At 44.9% G+C, this 24,339-nt stretch overlaps 1 protein-coding gene across 1 annotated transcript; it reads left to right on the top strand.

Annotated features, from left to right (window-relative positions):
• Positions 1–2,620: 2,620 nt before the first annotated feature.
• Positions 2,621–22,559, top strand: LOC144100415 (uncharacterized). The gene is made up of 7 exons (XM_077633373.1): positions 2,621–2,779; positions 5,740–5,927; positions 8,440–8,510; positions 18,650–18,745; positions 19,477–19,524; positions 20,738–20,785; positions 22,328–22,559. The coding sequence occupies exons 2-7, from the start codon at positions 5,765–5,767 to the stop codon at positions 22,370–22,372; spliced, it is 471 nt and encodes a 156-aa protein (XP_077489499.1). The 5' UTR covers positions 2,621–2,779; positions 5,740–5,764; the 3' UTR covers positions 22,373–22,559.
• Positions 22,560–24,339: the final 1,780 nt, after the last annotated feature.

Genomic DNA, 24,339 nt, shown 5'->3' on the forward strand with positions numbered 1-24,339 from the left:
TCGCATTTGTGCTCCATCATTCAGTACGATGGTCCATGACAAAAAAAACCAAAGGCGGCTAAGGTACTATTACACATAGACTAAATATTAAAGCAGGAGTGATGGCTGCGACGACTGCCAAATGGGCGTTACTTTTGGCGTGGAATATTATCATAAGCAGAGGTGCGCAGTGCAGAGAATGGTCCGTATGGTAGCACATAGTCGAAAACAAAGCGCACGAAAGGTTCACAGAGAGGGTGAAGCTGAGTGAAAAGGAGAGATGATAACAATGAACTCTTCTTGCTTGTCCAGCATAATTTTACAATACTCTTGCCGCGCATTCACAGTCCGCCCCTACAATAACAAATTGTGAAACCGCGAGGGTCCCAGAGGCCGAGTGGCGAACACGCTCTACATTTCTCTAATGTTTAAGAAGGAGGTCGTTATGTAGCCTTAATGTATACATTGCATACAAAATGACAAAAGAAATGCGTGCCGGTGTCAGTTAATACAGACCTTTAGCGCAATGCGTACCGTGCTTCTGTTATTGTTTTCGGCAGTAGAGGGACACGACTGTAGAGGAGCGACTTATACCGAAGGCGGCTACGGTGCAGAGATGAGTTTTAGCCTGCTACGCTTGCCTTCTCTTGGAATCCACCCCGTTAGCCTTAGGGATCAGTCAGCGGTTATCTCGACTTCGCATTACATGCTCTGCCAAAGCCCATTACTTCCTCTTGATATCGACTAGGGTGTCATTAACCTGTGTTTGTTCTTGCTCCCACTTTGTCCGCTTCCGGTCTCTAAATGCTACGTCCACCATTTTCCTTTCCATAGCTCGATGCGTTGGCCTTAACTTAAGCTGAACCCTTTTCGTTAGCATCCATGTTTCTCCCCGTAGGTGAATACCGGCAATATACAGCTGTTGTGCACGTTTCTCTTCTGTAATATTGGTACACTGTTATTCACTATCTGAGGGAACCTTCAATTGCGCTCCACCCCATTCTTACTTTTCTAGTTATTTCCCTCTCGTGATCCGGATTATAGGTCACTACCTGCACTAAGTGAATGTATTCCGTTATCACTTCCAGAACCTCGCTACGAATTGTGAAGTGCTGCTCTGTTGCGAGGCTGTTGAACATTACTTTTGTTTTCTGCATGTAATCAACAGGCCTATAAAGGCAGGCTGAACCAGCTGTCTTCGCCTAAGCACAGAAGAAAGGTGCTCTGTTTTTCTTTCTGAGGGAGAAATTTTTTTGTTGTGTGTGTGAAATCTTCTGGAACGAGCTCAGAAAATTTCTGCTGCCATATACTGAGTTTCGTCGATTTTTCTGCATTACCGCAGGAATTTGAAATGTTCAGTGCATACCACGGATTTCTTACCGCGTTCTGAACTAATGCATCTGAGGGCAGGGACCATTTAACACTGTTTTTTTAACCTTAAAAGATTTTCCTTTTCAAAGGTTCGAGAGAGACATTGATGGGGTTTGTTGAGCTAGATTGTACAGCAAGGCGGACATTTTGTATGTCTTATGAATCAGTAAATAGACGATTATTTAAATTAAATTAACGAATAAACAATGCATTTCTTAACGCTGAGAGCAAGCTTAAATTGCGAAATTCGTGGCCTTCAACATCGAAGGTGACCTGTGTTTTTAAATTTTCTTGATAGACAAATTTCGAAATATAGAATGTCAGAAAACCGCCTTTTAAAGCTGGTTAAGTTTGCTTTGTAGCATTAAATATTTATAAAAAGGCGTCTCTCGCCCTTCTGATGCATAAAATACAAGCGCAGTTCATGTATTTGATGATGTAGAAGAAGGTAAGGATTTCGCCGAGGATACCACTTGCAGCGACGCCATTTGGAAAATATGTTGTGCAGGAAAGCAGACTCAAAGAGCTTTGAAATACCCATTTTTGATGCTGGATATTTGGAATCATAGAACATTAAGAAAATTTAGAAACAGGGTGCAACTGCTATGTAGACGGCAGTCAATTTCGCAATAAAACGCTGCGCGTTAGAATTAAATTACGAAAGTCTGTTTCCTAACTTCAGTTAACAATTGCGTAATACTGCACCCATATGAAGTTGATAATGTCCGCCTTGTTGTACAATCCAGTTCAACAGACGGCGAAGACTTATCTCTCATAGGTTTAAAATATAAATCTGTAAATGATAAAAAATCACCCCAAGAATAAGTGGGATTTTACAGCGGGTAAGCAGTGTAGGATATCACAATGAAGGCGTTCTCGTACCAGCTGACCGCACACTGTAGTCTTCACGAGATTACAAATGACAAATGCCCACCGAATTACGGGGTGTATGCTATTAGGGGTCGGCAAATGTCGCTAGTTGGTGGTGGCGTCAAGAAAAATCTGGTGCTCTGCTAACCTCCATGCATAGTTTCCTTTTTCTATGCCATCTTGCGAAAAGCAGAGAGAACAGACATTCTGCATTAATAGTGCGCAGATGCCGACAAAAGTAAAATACTCTTACAGCGCCATAATGGAGCTAAGCAGTTTGGCAAACACAAAGCCTCTTTTGTTCGAGGCAAAATGGGAATTACGGCTGCCTGCTTCAACAACAGCTGCAGCTTCTTTCAGAAGAAAATCTTAGATGCCTCATTCGCCTAATTCAAATTTTTTTCGCTGTCCGATAAAGTAGAAAATAAATACATACGAGTGCAGCCGTATCCAGGATGCTCTATGTAGTCGATGGACACAACCTACTTTAGCGAAAAAAAAAAACAACGTATCTAATCCGAACTGGGTCGCAAATCGGGCTCTTCTACTTCGTCAAAAGGTGAAGTATGATTTGATTATTTCACTACTTATCTATTTGATTACCTGGTGCTGAGTTGCAAAAAATACAGCGCTTCCAGCGCCATTGTGACCGCGTTGGACGAGCCCAGAAATTGTAGTTTGTTCGCTCGGTGAGCTAAATTTTGGACTACACGTATGCGGTAATTCGCCAGAAATGTAAAGCAAAGGAGGGGTGTTCTCTAAGCCAACAGACGCTGCAACGCTGAAAATCCCAGAAGAAAAGGTAAATTCAGAGAACATGAACTCGAGGAGAGCGCTGGAAATAATTGCTATGAATACAGCAACCGGTGCTGAGGAAATACCGCCCCGACGCAGTGGCTGAGTGTTTATGGCGCTCGGCTGCTGACCCAAAAGATGCGGGTTCGATCCTGGCCGCGGTGGTCGAATTTCGATGGAGGCGAAATTCAATATGCCCGTGTACTGTGCGATGTCAATACATGTTAAAGAACTCCAGGTGTTCGAAATTACCGGAGCCCTTCACAACGGCGTCCCTCATAGCCTGAGACGCTTTGGGACGTTAAACGCCCATAAACCATAAGGCATCCAATTGCGATAGCGTTGATTACTGAGCTGGGGCGAAAAGTAAGCACGCATTGTTCAAAGCTATAGAGCAAGTCTTTCGGAGTAAGCAGGTGCAAGAATATTGGCTGCGCAGCAGGCTAAGTTAAATTGATAAAGGGAAAGGAGGGAAAGCAAAGACTTACTCCTACAGACGAATCACGATAACGTCGGTTACACACAGGCTTGTTGTGCAGGCTATTAATTCTAAGCTGCACACACACACAAACACACATACACACGCACACACACGCACGCACGCATATATATATATATACTTATGAAGGGGGAGCCAACAGTCACCGAAACCAAGGTGCATAGGGAAATGTTTTTTTTATATGTTGTGCTTATCGGTGGGATATTACAGTACTTAGATTAATAAATCGCTTAAAGAAAATTACTTAAAAGCAGCAGAAAAAACAACCTTGCCGCCGGTGGGATCCGAACCCACGACCTCCGAATATCGCGTCCGGTGCTCTTACCAATTGAGCTACGGCGACGGCTGTCCAATCTGCTGCTCTCGTGGGTATTTATGTTCATTGGGTGTAAGCGAACCTTGAGAGTGCTCACCAGCGCCACCCTCGACCATAGCGGCGGACGTAGCACGTCCTGTAATACCGCGGGCGTGACGTGGAACGTCATCTAACGGTGAGGGCGGAAACTGTGCGAGAGCCCTCTTAAGCTACCTATGGCATCAAGACTGCCAGAACCGAGACCGTCGTTAAGCTATTAGCAGATAATTTAAAGGAAATGAGGGGCCCGTTTGACAAACTTATGAAGGGAGCCAACAGTCACCGAAACCAAGGTGCATAGGGGAATGTTTTTTTTTATATGTTGTGCTTATCAGTGGGATATTACAGTACTTAGATTAATAAATCGCTTAAAGAAAATTACTTATAAAGCAGCAGAAAAAACAACCTTGCCGCCGGTGGGATCCGAACCCACGACGTCCGAATATCGCGTCCGGTGCTCTTACCAATTGAGCTACGGCGACGGCTGTCCAATCTGCTGCTTTCGTGGGTACTTATGTTTACTGGGTGTAAGCGAACATTGAGAGTGTTCACCTTGAGAGTGGCGCTGCTTGAGAGTGGCTTCAGCTGCTATCGTGTCGGCCTCATTTACTGCCACTGCCGCAGACGTTGGTTTTCGCCACCACGACCTAGCTCTTATTGCGCAGGTCGTGCAGACTACACGCAACGCGAGATTTCGTACGGTGCTGAGCCCTTACACGTCTTCAGCACTCAGATCCCGCGCAGGTTCAGCCTGTCGCCTTCACCTCAGGTCCGCCGCTCTTTTTCGGCGCAACATCAGCGCCCAAAGCAGAGTCTCGGAGCCGACGCTGCTTTGACGGCTTGGCCCTAAAATTTCCTGAACCTCGCTCCTCTACCCGTCGTGGTGGCTCAGTGGTTAAGGCGCTCGGCTACTGATCCGGAGTTCCCGGGTTCGAACCCGACCGCGGCGGCTGCGTCATTATGGAGGCGAAACGCCTAAGGCGCCCGTGTGCTGTGCGATGTCAGTGGACGTTAAAGATCCCCAGGTGGTCGAAAGTATTCCGGAACCCTCTGCTACGGCACTACTTTCTTCCTTTCCTCTTTCACTCCCTCTTTATCCATTCTCTTACGGCGCGGTTCAGGTGTCCGCAGATATATGAGACAGACGCTACTCCATTTACTTTACACAAAAACCAGTTATTTACCTAGCTCCTCTCCACAACCTTCTCGATATCTCCGTGGACGGTGCAACAGTTACCGCCCAGATTGACACTGACATCCAAGCTTTTGTTTTGAGCTCCTCTTTTCGCAGTCTTCTGAAGAAGGTTCTGACACTCGCCACCACTCTCCTTAAGAAGGATGTGCCTTTCTCTTGGAGCCTTGACCAAGCTAGCACCTTCACAGCACTTGCTGCGGCCCTCACTGTTCCGCCTGTGATGGCCAATTTCAACGTTTCTGCGCATACGGAACTTCGCACCGACGCCAGTGGCCATGGTATTGGCGCCATCCTTGCCCGGCGCCACCATAAGCACTATATTGTGATTGCCAAAGTCATCCACCTGCTATATCCCTGTGAACGTAACTATTGCATAACGGAGCGAGAGCGCCTTGCTATTGTTAGGGAGTTAACGAAACCACTGTCTCGGTATACCTCCTTCTCATGCACCGTTCGCCTGAGATGTGAGAGCGTGTAGGCCAGATCAGCGTTCTCCGGTTATTGTAAAGCACCGGCTGTTTGTGTGTGTAGAATAACGTAGGAAGGGTCTCGTAAATGTCGTCGGTATCAACAACTTTTGCTTCATTTCTTCCTTTTAATTTTTCTCCTTCAAATGCAGCTAACACATTACCGACCTTCAGAAATCCGACCTTGTTTTGCGTCCCGTTCTTCCAGGGTGCCTGCAAATATTGTGACAAGAATGATGATGCTTGCGGCGCTGTACATTTCTGGCGTGGCTTTTGTAGCATGTCGAGCTACAAACGACAAAGGCGAAAACGAGGAGTCTGCCGGCGCACCAGGTGACACCGCAGCTGCGGCGCCCGCCGAAGAAGAAATTCTAGGTGAAAAGTTGTGCTCAGCATGTAAGTATGAGAACAAAACACTTAATCACTGAATAAAGCGTTCGATACATATCAATAATAGAATGATCGAAAACATGCAATGAGATGACACAAAATGATGCCCCTACTCCCCTTCCTCCTTGAAAGACAGGCCCGAAGAATGACAGCTATTCGTGAAGTCCAAATGTATGTCTACTCTGAGGATAGGATTTCGTGTACAGCCGCAAACTGCATAAGGGGAAGGAACTTAGAGCCAGATGTGGAATTAGCCGGGCCAGTTAGTTCATGACACATAAATAACAGCGCGACAGACGCGACAATAAGGATGAGACACATGCATGAGCGCTGTGGAACTTGGAGCATTCATTAATTTATAGTCCTTCATAATTATGACTATTGTGGAGCGAGGTCAAGTAGATGGGATTCTGTCGAGTACAATCTGAACAAGGGAGGCGAACCCTCAGGCGGCTTTCCAACGTTTCCACAAGCAGACATGTGTTCGTCTGAGCAAAGCGCTCATCATTGGTGCTCTTTCCCTTCACCGGGCCTTTCTCATCGGAGTGAAAACCCTATTTAAACCCGGCAATGATGAACGCTTCGCGAAGTTGCGATGATGAACAAATCTGCGATGTTAGAAGATCAGCTATCTCACTTAATCTTCAGCTGGAACGGCTATTGTTGTGACATTCACAGCGGTGACTAGAAAGATGAACGTTATGGTTAACTGTACTCTAAAGTAACAATTAATATTATTATTATTGCGAAATCATTACTAGGGTATGTCGGCACCGCAAGTATCCGCAAGAAGTTTCGCCAAAATGTTTTGGCAAAACCTGGAAGCAAGAGTGGTGTGGTGAAGTAAAGTCAATGATTAAACAATATCGTGTCAGAGTCATTAGTCACTGGTCATTAACACTAATCGTTAATTAATGACCATTACTAAAGATGAATGCTACAGAAATCCCGGTACTACTTAGTGATGCTGACCAACGCGGTTACTTAACGAATGTAATTACCGATACCAGTTAATGAGGTTAATTGATGGTGCTAATTCATGAGGCGATGTGACGTCAGAAGGGTTGGACATCGTCCCATACGTCTTCATGATGATGTCACTCCTACAACCAATTAGGCCAAACCAAAACGGAGCCATGAATATCCGTATCTGAGAAGGAGGATAATACGCAGGTTTTCAACTAGCTCGAAAACATTCCATATGACGCCATAGGGAGAAGAATTACCAAAGTCGACTAGGAGCCACAAACGTCGCGGAAAACACTAATGCTTTCGCATTTCTCCAATGAAGTCTCTGCAGTGCTCTCTGAGTTTGTTATTAAAATGAGCAGGATTATCTTTGCATTGTATTCTCTGCAAATCACTGTACCACAGCAACACTCACATAATAATTAAAGCCGAGGGTCAAATGACCCAGCAGATCTCTGTCATCACGCACTTGAACACCCAAAAGACCAGCGAACTACCACTGTCGAAACTGAATGTTTCGACAATGTAGAAAATGAAAGCGGTCGGCACTACCAGAAAAGTGCGTTTGCCACAGTTTTGTGGTTCCCGTTCTCATTGACCTGTTGTCAGCTGCGTGCCCACAAACATCACCAGTATTAAAGCTACTGACGGCGTACTACGGGAAATTTCTCGCGCGTTGGCGATAAAATATTCGTCCAGATTTTCTCTGGCTATTTTATCTTTGCGTCAGATAATACAGCACATATCAGAAAACAGTGCAATTTACACTACCTTGTTTTCTAGCACTGCTGAAATCATTACACATTTACTTAAGAACGAATCAGGTCGTTGTTAAATGGGTGGCAGTGCTGTCTTCTGGCATTAGCAGCTTTAGCTGGCAGTAAAACAGAAAAGTGCTCGACAATAATAATAGTGAAAGGGAAGAAGTTTGACGGCAGTTCATTTTGATTGGACACACACAAAAAAGAAAGTGATGAGCTAAACATCTGCTCGCATAGATCGTACAATCATCATTGCCAAGCATTATTTTTTCGCCGAAAGCTCGACTTTATTGTTTCAAATACATTTCCATCACAGCATGGCAACGAAATGTTTGTATTATAGTCCACCTCAAAGAAGAGCAATGTGGTTTTCTCTATTTATTCGGATATTATACTATTAAATTTCATATCTATGCTGTTAACTATTGCTGTACGCCCCATTTACTGTGGCAAACAACTAACAGTTAAAATAAAACAGTTATTGTGCCTCATAGATTGCCATATATAAGAATGGTTGTTTTTGATTTTCGATTTTTTTCACCCTTATAATTTATTAAGTTTCATTAGCATCGCCTGTGGTGTTTATTATATAGTATCATTGTTAGTACCGTATGAGTGCCTGTCAATGTTCGCGGTTTCTTTCCTTGCAATTTCGTTAAGTGTTAATCTATCGAGGGTCCTGCTCCTGTCTCCTGACTTTTGGACCCTCGAGTGGACACTGAAGTTGATCTACTCATCCTGCATGTACTCAATAAATCCTTACTTGGTGTGATTTATCTCTTTTCCAGGGGTGGGTGCAGCAAAGAAGTGCGCAAACCAAACAAAAAGGAAAGGAACTGCACCTGAAATGTACAAAGCGGTGAGAACAGGTTTTTCTGGCCCGCGAATCAGTCCCGTTTCCAAAATTTTTACATAAAAGATAAGAAAGGCCGATGAAGTGGCCACCTTCTTCCATATTTTCACGTCCAGAAGCTTTATAGCGTTACCATTAACAACTCTGTTCTTACTGATATTGCTACATTGTGGTAGCAACGCTGCGCACTATGAACGAGTAGACAAGTGGTGCTTAGGCGAATTCTTCATTGGGCTGAGCGGCACCCAGAAATGTTGTTGTTGTTGTTGTTAGCCTATCAAAAGATGGCACATACCTACACTGGGGGATCGGCCAAGAATCGGGTGGCTATTCACCTGAACGCAGTTTACAAAAAGGAAAAGCACGTGGGAGCGCAACACCGGTGAATTTTTCGACATGAACAGAAAAGGCATGAGTGTTTTGATTTTAAAATTTTAAGAATAATAATAAAGAGAGTGATTAAATAGTAATGATTTAGTCAAAATGTAATAATTGATAGAAAAGAAAAGGTTGGAACACTTAGCAAGGCAGTCGGTGAGATTCTAACAGGAAATTTTGAACAGCGGTGCAAACAGATCTGTGGCTGAACCCAAATGTGGTGGCGCCAAATGATAGCAAGAGCGGGCTGCTCAAACTAAGGCCAAGATGCTGCAAGGGAGAAATGGCTGAACAACCTAGTGGCAGTGAAAGCAGCATATGCGCTCTGGGCACGTCGAAGAATGGAACTGGTCGCGCTCAATTCCTGGCCGCGCTCAATACGAAGTTTTCAGAAGTCTGTCGAGATATTGGTGAAGCGCAGCTTGTTGGGCCAGTTAGTGCATCGTACCAGGTAAAGAAACCAGCAGAACGGGACGCGTGCACAAGACAAGGAATTCACACGTACAATGCTGGAGACACAGCTGAGATACCACGCTAAAACATACCACGTTTAACGTGTCTGCGAGAATCTGAAACACGTCAACCGCATCAAGTCAACTGGACTAATCTTCTTAACTATGACACCGTCTTCGCCCCTATGCTTAGACGACCAGCTTTCTCAAGGTGAAGTTCGCCATCTTCCTAGCCTCCTCATTCTCATTTCATTCATCTCAACTGACCCATTCCTTCCTAGCAATTTGTACTGCGCTAGCACTAAGACCACACTTACCGATTTCGCCACAGTCTGTCTGGCGACGCTGGTGGCACGGATAGAGCAACCTAGGTGGCACAATCCACACCGGTGGCAGTACGTGCAACACCAGAGAAGTGGCGCATCACTTAAACGCTGCATCATTCCGCCAGAAATAGTAGGAGGACTCCATACGATCCAGGAACGTTAAGTATAGTGTGACCAATTCCACATCTACGGCCATTAACTCCTTAACGCTATCGCTTCGTGTGTTTGAGGCGAAGCCTATGTGTCTCCTCCAGTTTTTGTGTGCTAGCTCTTCGTCTGAAGACTGCTTGACTTTGAAAACCGGGCATCGAACCGAAACCGCAACTGAAGTGGAAACGCAACTGAAGTGCTAGCGTACCTAATTCCGACTTTTCCAAACCATGCTGAATCGCCAGTCATTTTTTTTCCAGAACAATCAGACTAATTCTCTTTACCATACCACCTGTCGTAGCATCCATGCGAGAAAACGATTTTATCAAGTTTATATCCCCCATCCCAGTACACTTACCAACTTCAAACCCTCCTACCCCTCATCACTGCTTCCTCCTCGCAGCGGAGGTCTTATTTAATTCCTGTGAATTATGAGCTCAATTCTCAGACGAAGACAAGTCTTTTTTGTAGAACCGTTGGCTAGCGGACTGAAGCTCCCCCTCTGCCTTTGTTCACTTTGTTTTGTATTTATTTACAGTACTTGAGGCATGACCCACTGAATCTTGTGCAAGAAAATAATACAGCTAAGTAATGAGGCTTTAAATGGTTGGCGGTAATCAACTTTACACTTGCGTGCACAAAGTTCAGGGCCGTTATTCGTTGCACAGCTGAGGACGTGTGCCAAAGCGCGTGTGATCATAGGTAGGAGAGAGAACCGTTCAGTACAATTAACTTCTTACTCGAACATGGGGATGGTAACACCTGTGCACTTTCGTTGGTACTTTTATCGCAAGAAGTAAATCACTACTTCTCTGTTTTAAGCCAAAAGCTCTCATTGCTAATGGAACAGTGTTGCAAAGCAACTACTCATTTGGTACCGAACATCTTGCAACCCACTTTGCCTTTAAATTTCTTCTTATTCATGCAGTTCAATTTTTTCTTTCTGAGCACTCCTCGTTGCAAAAAGAAATAAAAGCCCCCCAACGTGAGGTAAAAAAAAAAAATTGGTAAGGCTTCAACGTAGACGTCAGAAAGCATGTGTTAAGCCTGGTTGACTCATGGGTTTGCCTTAGTGGGTTGCCAGTACGTCTGGTGATGATATGAGACTAAGATTAAGCTCTGCTGGAGGTTAAGCAGATCTGATCTGTTAGCGCCGCAGGTGGAAGACGACGATGTGCAATGCTCAGCGCGAGAGTGTATTGCGGCTAAACACGAGGCGTTACAGGCTGCGGCGATAGTCTAGTGCTCTCGCCCAGCGGCGCCCGGGGAATTGGCGCATTCCCAAATCCCCCGGGCGCCGCTGGGCGAGAAACATCAACAGTAGAGAAACCTGGGAAGTGTCGCTGCGGAGTGAGGACCCCGCCATCCGGCAGCAAGCCACCCACCTGGCGGCTGAGGCCGAGAAAAAACGTCACTTCACTAGTCCTTAGTATGCGGAGCATCCCCTACCCGTTTCCCAGGCCTGCGCGCTGGTACCGGGATTTCGGGGCTCCTTCTCGGTGGACAATAAAGTTTTCATTCATTCATTCATTCATTCATTCATTCATTCATTCATTCATTCATTCATTCATTCATTCATTCATTCATTCATTCATTCATTCATTCATTCATTCATTCATTCTCCCAGCGGTCTGCGAAGCTGATTCTTCTCACCGCCGCATGCTCGATCACCAGTTGTGGATACGTATTTGATTTATCTTTAGTGGCTTGGGCACGCAGCTGGCAAAACTCTTAGTCGGTTCAAGACTGAAAACGGCGCGAAAAAAGGGACAATATAGAGAGAAGCAACAAACACAGCACCGGCTGAAAAAGATTGCGGGACGAGGCGGTGTGCGTGTAGTGTTTTCGGCACCCAACACATTGCGCAGGTTGTGCAGAAAAGTAAACGGGGCAGAGAAAAAGCGAGAGTCCTACATCACTAAGCACGTGACGCAATATGTTGACTGCCAAAGCAAGGCGATCTACGAAATCCCTCTGTCATGCGGTGCCACTTATGTTGGCCGGACTGGCCGTTGCTTAAATGACAGATAAAGAGAGCACGCTAATGATGTCAGAGTAGGCAGAGGGATCACACTCACCAAGAATGTGACAACATGCAAATGCACTCCCCAGTTCAACAAAAGCAAAGTGCTGCACACGTACGCAAGCCAACAAAAACAAGAACTGTACGAAGCTTTCGTCATCCACACGAGAGGTGACAAGTGCTTGAGCGTGCCGTCTCTTCGCTTGTCGAGAAAAGAGATAGCCTTTTTAGATATTGACCTGCAATAGTATCAATCTTATATTATGGTGTTCTTTTAGTTTTTTACGCGTCCTTCTTGTATTTATCGCGCTTTCGCATGAAATACATTCAGTTGTAAGTTCGGTGCTGTGTGTGTGTTGCTTCTCTCTATCTTGTCCCGTTTTTCGCGCCGTTTTCAGTCTTGAATCATGAACCAACTGGCCCAACAATTCTCCCTTTCTTAATCGGTGTTTGTGAACGTACAAGCGTTTTGGGACTAAAAGAACGGCACTAAACAGGCGCACGCCTGTTTGATATATCTCTGGCCTGTGCCGACAGCACCAACAGCCAGCAGGGCAGGAAGTTTGCACGCATCTGGTAAAAGCTTAGGAGACGAATATTCTGTCTGGGCAAGCCTAATGCCTCACAATTCTGGACAAAAGAAGTTTTGCCGTGGAAACCGTTTATGACCGCAATTTTTTATATAATGTAATATTTTACTATAACAATAAATATATCCGCAGAACACGTGATGGCAGTCTTGCAATTTTTTTCAATTACCTTTTCGCTCTCGTCAAAAGCGATCCCTTGTTTCTCTAAGCAGTCTTAACTGTTCTATGTGATCGATGGAAACGCCATAAAAGAAATAAAATGTGCTGCATATCAGAATAACAGACCATTACCTTTAATATTTTTATAACAGTAGCTTACAATTTTTCAATTTCAAAAATGTAAGTGTGAGCATAGTTAGACATGTTTCTGCGCTCGTGCGCATAACCGGCCTATTTCGCCGCTTGTTGCTTGATAAGGCGTTGACGGAACTGCCGGTCGACGGCCGTGCGATAATGTAAATTAAGAGAAAATTACACATGGAGTGCTTTTGCTTTAATGCAAGGTGTTTAGATAAGCTCGTGATGAAAAAGAGCGCGAAGGGAAGGAGAAAGATGGTGCGAAGTTCATGATTCTTGGACATCAATTTTAATTGCGATGTCACCTCAGAATATTGTAATGTACTGTTTTAGTTATACTTAAAATAATGGTCCACTGGGAGAGCAGGAATTTTGCAATGTCAGACAAGATGATGCGCCGTCGGATACTGAGCGGTTCTCTGTGCCTGCAGTGGTTAAGGACGAATCGCTGCAAAATGAAGGAGACCACGTTTGGCGCTGTGACAGCCGGAAGGGCTGCTGCTTCTGAAAACTGAACCATGACGATATCCCAACAGTTGCGGGCAGCATTGTACGGAAACGGGCCCTGCAATTCAATGCTGGTATGGTCAGGAGCTTCTTGAACAAGGGAGCGGCTGAAATTTTGAAGCAGAACGATGAACAGGTGTCTTGCGGCGTCCGCAGAGGCACGTTATCACGTACTTGATTTGGAAGGTGTCCATGCCGTGCCAGTAGTAGCGCAGCCTGACTCGGGTGCACATCTTGAACACTTCCGGACGGCATTGGGAATCAGCGTCCAACTACTCGCAGATCTGCGAGCGGAAGTGCCGAAGCAAACTAACGACCACTTGTGGCCATCTAAGCTGCAGTCGTGGCGATAAAATAGGTTATTACCAATTGCGACATGGGAAACATGGCGCCGGAGAACACGCGATGAAGAAACTGCCGCTGATTTGGAGAGAAAACCTAGAAGGCATGCGATGCAAGTTTCTGTACTTTGCACTGATGGCGTGTGGCTGATCTGGAGAAACGGTGGTGAGACGTCGCATGCGGAAAAACTGACGATCTCTTCCAGAGGTGGCCAGAGAGACAAGGCACTGGCGTGTTGAGGCTTGCGGCCAGTGCGCTAGAATACGCGTATCACATATTCCTGCAGATGAAGACCCCAGCTGGCGAGGCGCTGGATGAGTCTTTCGGAAAGGAAAGCCAAAAAAAATGTAAGGTGCTTCGTCCTGGCTATATACCGGCAGACATAGAGGTAAAGACAGAATTTGGCAAGGACCCAGCCGATGCCTGAGCTCTCTTTTTCAGTTAGAGAATTATTGTACTAAGACTTAGCGAGCTCCCGGCTCGCACAGGCAACGCCAGCGCTTCCTAGGCACCACGCTTCCCTCGATGACATGTCGGAACGCTTCCGGTTAGGTAATATCATTTACCGCCTTCACTACCGGTTTGTAACGTCATTTCCGGTTTGTAGTCGTCACGCTGGCTCAGCTGTCTTCCTTTCTACTCAGCGCTTCCGGTGCAGTTTAACGCGACGGTCAATATATGCCGTCATGGGCCCTGTAATGCTTCGTGCATTAATAATGTTATTCAGTTCTCCTTCAACATCTTTTTGGTTGTAGAGGTTTACCCACTCGTAAGAGGAAAGCCAATCACCCACATTATGCTCACAGGTTCCGCTGAAGAATGCCGGGTCTCGCTGATGAAGTGAGCCTGCCCACAATACAGCCGGGTTTGCTTGCACGGCTCCAGGTTGGACTTCTTGAAAAATTGGGCTTCTTCAGGCATCGAAGGTGTCAAGAAAGTGCAGCTGCGGGACTGCCAATTCTGTTACATGGCTCCTCCACCAATTTTTGAGTGAGGTGGTTTAGTTTGTCTTCAGCTACTGGTGGAATTAGCCTCGCAATTATTGGGCCAAATATTTATCTAGCGTAGCAACATTTAGATGCCGATTAAAATCGACTATTTACGACGGAGATCATGTGACATGCTACGTTTATGTCGTCATGCGCGCAATTTTCACAATTTTCATCAAAGGCTATTGTCACCATCAAAAGCTCAGGTCAGAGTCTCGGAGGGTATTTTAAATAAACGCGGGAACCTCCTGTCTAAATCAGTGGCTTCCGCGGCGGTAAACGATGTTGTGAAATAAACTGTGTAGTGATTCTGCCCTATGGAGTGAAGCGAGTAGGGCGCACCTTTTCGCGCTGAATTCTGGGCTGCGCATGAGATAACGTTTCATTATCCGCATACAGTACAGTAAGAACACAGCGAAGAATATGCCAGGTCTGTCTTATGCTTCCACATGTAAGCAGTGTGCATGCCCGCGCAAATGTGGTGTAGTAAAGTGGCTTCAGGTCTGTTGAGTCCCTTGGTCGCATCCGTTTGGTTTCACGCACACGACAGGAATCTGAAACGGCTGAGGACCTATCTTTGAAGCATAACTTGGCAGCTTGAGCGAGTTTTATTAAAGAACTCTAAGAATGCGCTTCATGGGCGAGGTTGTCTGCCACCTGACATTGTTCTGCAAGGCTTCGGGAAGACCAGCCATTGCGAAGATAAAATGCGCAATAAACAACACTTGCCTCAGGGAGCCGTTTACGCACTTGAGTGGAACCTAACAGCGCTCGGGTCGAACGATGACGGATGAACGAAGGAATGAATATTAGGAGATGGCTCTGTACACCTATGTCGTTAAACTGTGCCACATGGAACTTTCAAAGGCGCTGTGATAGGCTTCAGTTTTACTCTTAGCAGCACCAAGAAATATGGCTAGTGGCTAAGAACCGAAAACCGTCTCATGTTCAATGTTTCTTACCAGGTCTAAGACGTAGGCACACAAACCCGCGCAGAATCCAGTGACGCATGATGATATATGCCTTGATTTCCTCTAAACACAAAGGTAGGCGAGCATCCACCAGCTTTTCCTTCAGCTTAGCTCCACAGGATACCCGTGACACACGATAATAGGAGGCCAGGCTTGAACACGACCACAACACAAACCACTTTCCATGACAGCGGAATGTCGCTCGCTTCCAAAAGTTGAATGAAGCAGTTCAGTAACACCTGCTTCCAGCCAAGAGAGTAGTTCTAAAGCATTTTCTTGAGGACGTCGTCGGGACCAGGTGCACAGCGACATAAATGGTCGCTCAGGGCTGTCTGCAGTTCTGTCAACGTGAAGCCGTCAACAAGCACAAACATTGCGCAATGGTTACCCCCCTGCCGTCAGGTGTGGTTCGCCACTTCACCCGGACGTCCCGTGAAAGCAAATCAGGCCTAAAGCTGAGGCTGAGGCTAGTGGCAGATATAATGCGGCACTTCTATCATTGCTCAAAATTTTCAGTGATATGTAGAAATTTTTGTCCGCGGGAATTCGTGTTCCTGTCAACTCAGAGAGAGAGAGAGAAAAGGGGGGGGGGCATCTGAAATCACCGCAAACAATTCGTCAAGATGGGTAGTGGTCACAAAGTTGCTGTAGAAACCAATACAACCATACCGTCTGCTCTGAGACGTGTACACGGATGAAACAGAAAGAGTTCGTGAGCCGAGTTGTATCCTCGCAGCCACTGCTTAAATAGAGACGAATCAAATGTAGGTGACTTTCAGACACATACGAATTTTCCGCTTATGTATAGCGCGACACTTGTGCAGGGATGACACTTTATTTGTCGTTCTTATTGGAAACATATTGAGACAAATATCTGCCACTTGGCCTGCCAGCTTCCGAGAGGGTCAATACTGGAACACTGTAATACTGTCTCAATCTTACGGAGGTTTACTAAAAGAACAGCGAAAGCGGCTGCAGGGGAGAAATCAGAGGTCGGCCACGTCGAGCACAGAAATGCATAAAAGCTTTTATTAGATGTCGTGCTTCAATCAGTCGTTCACATACAGACGTGGCGATAGCAATTCCGCTTCGGGAATGTTCATCATTGCCTTTAGAGGACATATATAATTTCTCGCATTGCGAAAAGTATAAAAAAAGAAACCCAACCTTTTCTACTTCTGTACTTTGGCCCTGGACGGAAATGAAATAGTCTGAATATAAAAAATTGCTCTCTAACACATACGATACTGTTGGGTACTATAATGACGCATAGCAAGGAAAAGCACCGTGACTGGATGCATAGTGCTCTATGCAGACTGCGATTTCTCTCTGATTTCGGTGTGCGGAAGCTGAGAATTGGATTTGTGTCAGTTATTGAATAAATGCTACCTGGATTGCTTGATGTAAATAGATATTTCTTTTTAACTCCGATCCCTTTTCTTGCCTGCATGAACATTGCATCCGTGGGTTTTACAAAATTGCGTTTGCCAGAGTAAAATTTACGGAACGCATCGTCTAGAGGAAAAATTTCTTCGCAGCGCCGCCTCGCAGCCCAGGCACTTGTACTCATGTTCTCTGATTCAGCACGGAAGTTTCGCCACATTTACCGACATTTCAGCTGATTATCACGCGTGACAAAAAGGAAACAACTCTTTTTATTGCGTATCTATATCATGTAATTGTTTGCTGCCGACTTCGGGGGTAGCGTCAATATGAAAGAGAAAATCAGTACTGCTACGTGAACGCATGATGTCGTTAATATAAACTCATGTTGAAAATACCTCAAGGCATTGCACATCCAGAGTAAAACAGGTCAGAACAACGGGATGCATGTTCTTCACGGCCAAACCTATAAAATATTTATTTGATTTAAATGGGTTATGCAACGAATAAAAATTCACTTGTAAATGTTTTAAATGCTCAAAAATGGTACTAAGAGCATTCACACCAAGTATGAGTATTCAGCACTGATCCGGCAGTTTATTATAAATTCTTAAAAACCGTTTTTTTTAATTCGTGGGCCGATTGGTGTGCTCGTAGTGACCGATTTCGAAACTAAAATCGCAAAAATAGACGTCACTATATTCTTGACGTCAGCAGGCCACCAAACGCTCTTATTCGCTGGAGACACGGCGGCCATCACGTCACGGTCACACTTCCGGTAGCCGTGAAAATCGTCTGCTCGTGCCGCCGCGCGACCCTCTCGGGCAAGCGCGAGCCAGGGCATTGCCTTCGCGCATATGGTTTCAAATTTTCCTCTGCCGTCTCCTTCTGTCGGGAGTTCCGGAGCCACTCGCACAGCTATTCGTGCGCACGCATAGGGCTCGATGCCTATCGCGGCCGTGAGAGCGAGCAGTCGCGCCTCGAGGTCCGGTTTTATTATTGCTAACTACAACGGATGACAAGCAAAGAAGCCCGACGCGCGCCGCAATCCAGGAAGGCGAAGAGAGACGAGAGAGATGCCGCCACGCCGCCGACGCTGCTGCTGGGGTGCTAGGAGCGACAACTGGAAGTCGCAAAGCGAACGTCATCTGATGACGCATTGATGAATGAGGCCCAGTCCCAGAGCTGTTTTCTTTATTTTTGTCTATGCCCGGCGTGTACGAGATGAGTGGGGAGAGGAGGAGCGTAATTTTTAATCGTCTATATCATCGTTGTTATTGATGCTAGCTCAAAAATTCTTGCGATGGGGTGACGAGTGATGAAATGCCTATCTCTCGCCTGCTTTACTTAATTACAATTAATTTATTGCATAGTCCCTTTAATGCCCATAATATGCTTTCTTTTATATTAGAGCTATCTTCTCGTTATCTTTTACAACAATGTAAGAGAAGGTGGGCCATGGCAGGTAAAAAAAGACCTCCCAACTTCACGCGTAGCTTAGGTGTTCTTCACATTTCTCTGTTTACCTTACCCGCATTGTAAAATACAACGTAAAACTTCATGAGCGTCAGAAGCTTCTTTTTTCGCGTACAGCTCGATTTCACCCATAACTGATATGAAACTGTCAACAAATCAGCACCGCGCTCAAAAGGCGGTCGTTCATTTCAGGCCGTTCTTCTCCGGATAAGAAGGTTTAGTTGCCTCTAACCATGTACTCCGTTCTTGAACAAACCGCAGATGGAGGACAGACACTTTATGGTGATGATTATGCAGTGCTTCAAGGAGAGCACTAGCCCACAGGACATGACCCACGCATGTGAGAGCCCCGAATCGGTAAGGTTGCCCATTCCTGGGACCGTACGCCTACCCAGTTCCTTCTAGGCTTTTTCGCACGTTGTTCTGCAAAAAAAAACCAACGTGTAAAAAGAATGAATTAATGCCGTTCGTCCTATTCTAGGGTTAAGATGAGAAATTGTGATAGCTGTATCGTATCCTGCTCGGCAGTTCTCACGATCTTTTCTCCCCCTGCCCAAAAACACCACCCACCCAACTCCTGAAAGGCATGCGCTATTTCACTTTAAGATTAAGAAAAAAAATCGCTGGACGTTACTGTTACCCTCGTGCTAAACGATCACTGAAGACAATTACATCCAATTATTGTCATCTGTAAAAACTGGTTTTGTGGCCTATCCTGCTAGACTTGGGCTTTCTCGGAGCTGAAAACGCATTTTTTGTCGAAAAAATTGGTTTGAAGGCTAAAATGTCCTACTACTCCGGCTGTCCTTGTCGGGTGGTTGGTGCTTCGACTTGCCCTCAAAGAGGAGGCTCTGCAGCTCCGTGGCGAGCAGACGGATAGGCGAGCACACCGTTTTAATATTAGGTCCAGAGGAAGGATCACTTATCATTTGGGATGGATAGGAGATAATGAAAAAAAACGAAAGGGAGGAGAGATCCTTTTAATAGAGTCTAGTGTTCCCACTGGTCTCGGACTTGCGAAGACGAATATGAAAAAGCTTTAAAATATTTGTTCTACGTTCTTCGGTGCCCTTTCTTTTTTTTTGCAGCTGGCAATCATGGCTCTTTGCACGAAAACTACCCTCTTCGAGAATTCGGTAAGCGCTGGCTTGGACTTTACTAGGCCAAGCTAGAGACTAGTGTTCCTTTTTATTCTTGTAAGAGAAAAGCATGTCTGCTACTCGGAAACTGTCAAAAAATTGTTTATGAATGTACACTTTTGGTAACCGGCTAAATGTTTGTATTCTGGAGACAGAGCTTGAATATGCCCTGTCGATCGAGTAAAATGCTCTGCTAAAATCGCTCCCGGTTAGATGCGTTACTGAAATGAAAAAAGACCTACACTATATTGCCATCCGGGCGCACCTTCTACTGCCACCTAGTATGACTCAAATGAAATGTTTGCGTCAAACAAGTGTCCGAGTTTAATTCCGGCCTGAAATAATTTGCTCTGGTGAGAAAGAATTTTAGCTCAAATTATAAGCTTGCTTTTGTATAGCAGGGTTACATTTATTTGTGGCGAGGGCTTTTAGACAGATGGAAGTTTCCATGTCCTTTCTCATGTACAAGTGGAAGGGGAACACCTGAAGTGAGATTAGAATTTTTCTCAGCTTAAATATGCTCCGGGTATAAAGTCCAGTTTGGAACAAGTGTTACACGAAAAAATTTGGCTTTGAGTTGTTGGCTATCGCATTCCGACAAACTACCACCGACAATTCCAGGACTGCATTCGCAGTCGCGTGTTCGCCGGTGGGATAGTGAAGTTACTCAGTGGCCGCTGCAGACACGCACATTTCCAGGCGATCAGGTGCATAAATCTAGTATCGTCACTTTTTTGTTCTATAAACACCTTATGTAGCCGTACCACAATGGGTATTTAAACAAATATTAGGAAAAAAAAGATTTATTTCATTCCAAAGGAGTAAATTGGCGGCTACAAAAAGGGGCACTCACACACACCTCCAGGGAGGGCAGAGTAATAATACCGAATATTTAGGTATCTTTATCGCCCTTTCAAACCGAAATATTTCTTGAACGAAAAGAACTTTTCAGAATTTTCAACCAGAAAATGAAGGTCATGGTGAAATAAAACCTTTCTACAAATTCTCTGGAGGACATTCTAATATGAATCGAAGCTTGTAGGTGACACTGGAGTCCTGTGCGTCTATTCTAAAACGTCCGCGTATAATTTGAAACGTGCTAATTCAATACAAGTGCTGCGTCCCATCTTGCATTCCAGTGTTTTCCTAAGAGTTACAAAAAAAAAATGTTTCGAACTCTATGTAAGGCTTGATTTCTTTTAACTTGCAGCCTCGCGTCAGCAGAACTGCCGTGATGAAATTTTCAGACGCCCTTTCAGTGAGTGGTTTTGCCTCTGCTTATTGTTTCTGTACGAAGTTCTGCGTGATGCATGATTTCTCCGTTCTACGCCTTTAACGCGGAAACAAATCGCGTGATAAATCTCAGCATAAGAAAGTTTCGGGCAATTGCCCACGATTAACCTACCACCGCTTCTGTTTGAACTTTGCCATCATCCGGACAACGCGCTATTTGGGTACAAAATTACCTCCATTGGCCGTTTTTAAACGTATTTGCAGCCAAACTAATTAATAGAGCTCTTCCCGTTTCCTCTTCGTTTAGTTAACGCTGTTTTTATTGCAGTGATTTCCTCATCCGCAGCATCAGGTAGAAATAGGTTTTCCTTATGTTTTAATGATGTCCAAACCAGCTCTTCAGCTAGCTTCGTTTTCTCATATCATCTAACTAACGGCTTGTGCCTGCCAAGTGTCTCAACTGACAGCCAGCAGCAACGCAATCAATTTTTAGAGTTTTGATCAAATTTTCGGTTGTGTAAAATTTGTTTATTCCTGAAACATACACGATTATTGCAAGAAAAGACGCAGACAAGCGAGCACTCAAGACATTACAGCCCCTGTCCTGTCTTGGGTGTTTCTTTGTCAACTTCTTTTTTTTTTGCGCGGCACAGATATGTTTCAAACCTGTGGAGGAGTGCAATCGAAAGCTTTACGCAAGTACTAGCTAGTAATGACTGCTTTCACTGAACGCTGACGCGTGTAACGCAGTTTTACAGCTCACGAATGTGTGTGGCTTATGCATTAGAAATATTTACAGCCTTTAACCGTCGTGTTGTCTTCGAATAAGTATTTTTTCTCCCTCTCTCTGCATGTTCACAATGATAAAGTCAGCTTAGCTCACGCCACCCTTCATTACCTACCTGGCACAACAGCTCTTAATTCTCAACATGTCTTGTTTGGAGAATAGGCCCACCTTTTAAGCTTTCACCATGTTCTAATTTATAAAGCGTGAATATCTAACCTAGACACATAGGCAGACAGAGACACAGACCGGCTGGATATATGGATAAATAGATTCACAAATAGATAAATACATAGTCTGACAGAAAGACAGACAGGTAGGTAGGTAGGCAGGCAGGCAGGCAGAGGAAGGCAGCCAAACAGGCAGGCAGGGGCCGGTAGAGGCAAAGGCAGGCAAAGCAGGTAAAGGCAGAGGCAGGCAAAGGGAGGAAGAGTTAGGCCGGCAGAAGCAGCCAGGCAGAGTCAGGCAGGCAGATGCAGTCATGCAGAGGCAGGCACGTAGAGGGAGGAGCAGGCAGAGGCAAGGGAAGACAGAGGCAGGCAGGCAAGTAGGCAGACAGACAGACAGGAAGGTAGGTAGGAACAAGGAGTGACATAAAAATATAAATGAATAAAATTAGTTGGCTTGTTCAGCGCTTAATTTAAGGATGTGCTGATTGGTTGGCTCATCTTTTACGGAGTGATTTATTGACTGGCTGTTTGCTCGATATGGTAATAATTTCAGTGAATAGCCTAGTGACGGATTGACGGACTGATTAATGCTGAAGCTGACTCACTTTTGCAGGAGTGCATCTCCACTGTAGTCAAAAAACCGTTCCCGTACGGGTGAAGCGCTGTCGAGAGCACTCATTACTTCGGTTCCGAAGACGAGTCATGAAACCTGCGAGTTTGGTGGACAACAGTGCTCAACGTGGAGACGATCACTTCTCGTGATTCGTGGATGCGGGCCGAAGCTTGAAGTGCACTATCTGTAAACGCCTGAATTAAACATGTCCATTCCACCACCTGTTACCTCATTATGCAATAACACTGCCTGTTAAATTTTCCAGGTGCCATTTGGTCAGCAATTTAATTTCAGTAAGCCAGGGCGATCTCAGCCTTTTTACTGGAATTTACAACAAAGCGACAACACTGCTTAACGGTTTTCAATTTCATTGAGTAGAATTCAGGATTCTTATGCTGTAAATTTGCTAACGCGCTTTTCCGGAACCCTAAGCGTGCTCGCGATAGCTTGCTCAAGTGCTCGGTTGTAATATGTGGGCCAAAAATGATGCGGTTAGCACAAATATTCTGCGTATGACAACGGCCAAGGCACTAATCTCTTCAAAGGCGGTATAAGCGTTCTGGAAATATTACACTTATAAGATAAACAGCTGAGGGTTTAACGTCCCAAATCGACTTAGGCTATAAGGGACGCCGTAGTCAAATGCACCACATAATTCCACCATCTGGTGTCCTTTAGCGTGCACTGACATCACACAGTATATGGGCCTCTAGAATCTCACCTCCGTCGAAATTCGACCGCTGTGGCCTGGTCCGAACCAGTGTCTTTCGTGTCAGCAGCCGAGCGCCATAAGCACTGAGCCAACACAGCGGCGGCTCGCTATATAGCTGGCTCCTATTACGACAGAAGTAAGTTACCATTACATTTGTACAGACCGTCACCGAAGTGCTCATCTTATAAAGTTCTGTAAGACGTGAAAACAATACTTGCAAATCGGAACCGCGGCGGCTGCGTTTTTATGGAGGCAAAACGCTAAGGCGCCTGTGTGCCGTGCGATGTGAGTGCGCGTTAAAGATCCCCAGGTGGTCGAAATTATTCCGGAGCCCTCCACTATGGCACCTCTTTCTTCCTTTCTTCTTTCACTCCCTTCGTTATCCCTTCCCTTACGGCGCGGTTCAGGTGTCCACCGATATGTGAGACAGATACTGCGCCCTTTCCTTTCCCTAAAAAAACAATTATTATTATTATTATTATTATTATTATTATTATTATTATTATTATTATTATTATTATTATTATTATTATTATTATTATTTTAAATCGCAATCGTAATATCCACGACAGAAAATGTCGCAGAAAATCAACCGCTATTCAGGAACAACCTATGACAAAAATTTGAAACAGCAGTCGCAGTTAGTTAGCGATTTCTAGGCTAAAGCCTCCTCCGATAAAACCAGCCCTTGCTTACAAAAGAACACTCCAGAGTAGTTGTGGTGAAGACTGATCCCAACTATCATGCTCTTTAGAAGAACAACGACGTTGAAGTTATGTAATGCACTCAGTATTACACTGGAATTAATAGCGCACGATTATTTTCCTTATCACCATCCTAACAATTGTAATTTTAGCGTCGATCTTCGACGCCGCACTCTTCAGTAGCACAGTGACGCCCCGAAAAAGCAAAAATAAAAAAAGATGCGAGACAGTCACATTAAAGAATATTGCTCTTTTAGTACCTTGGGGCACTCAAAATGCCATGTACAGAGGAAAAAATCTAAGCTTTCATTTACACCAATAACTTGAGGAGAAACAGCAGCTGCATTAGTATCATATTTGTGATAAAGCCACCTGCAAATCGCACACTAGGCATCGCTCGAGTCTATATGTTCCCATTGATATGCCAATTCTTGGATGAAATAAAGCCGACGTGCTCAAACGATTTCTCCAGTCAGATGTCTTAGTGATAATTTGCAGCGTGCTCTATTCACTCTAATTAAAAAACAGCGATATGTCTACGCCAAGTGCACACAAATACAATCCTGCTACAAGAATAATATGCTATACAGGCATTT

The sequence above is a fragment of the Amblyomma americanum genome, chromosome 8 (genome assembly GCF_052857255.1).
Source record: "Amblyomma americanum isolate KBUSLIRL-KWMA chromosome 8, ASM5285725v1, whole genome shotgun sequence".
NCBI lineage: Eukaryota > Metazoa > Arthropoda > Arachnida > Ixodida > Ixodidae > Amblyomma > Amblyomma americanum.

What these genes read in the sequence shown, in the direction of transcription:
- LOC144100415 (XM_077633373.1), top strand. Translation starts at nt 5,765, where the DNA reads ATGATGATGCTTGCGGCGCTGTACATTTCTGGCGTGGCTTTTGTAGCA. An exon ending in TGAAAAGTTGTGCTCAGCAT is followed by an intron (nt 5,928 to 8,439) that starts GTAAGTATGAGA and finishes TCTCTTTTCCAG; the next exon opens with GGGTGGGTGCAGCAAAGAAG. An exon ending in AATTTTCAGACGCCCTTTCA is followed by an intron (nt 20,786 to 22,327) that starts GTGAGTGGTTTT and finishes TCACTTTTGCAG; the next exon opens with GAGTGCATCTCCACTGTAGT.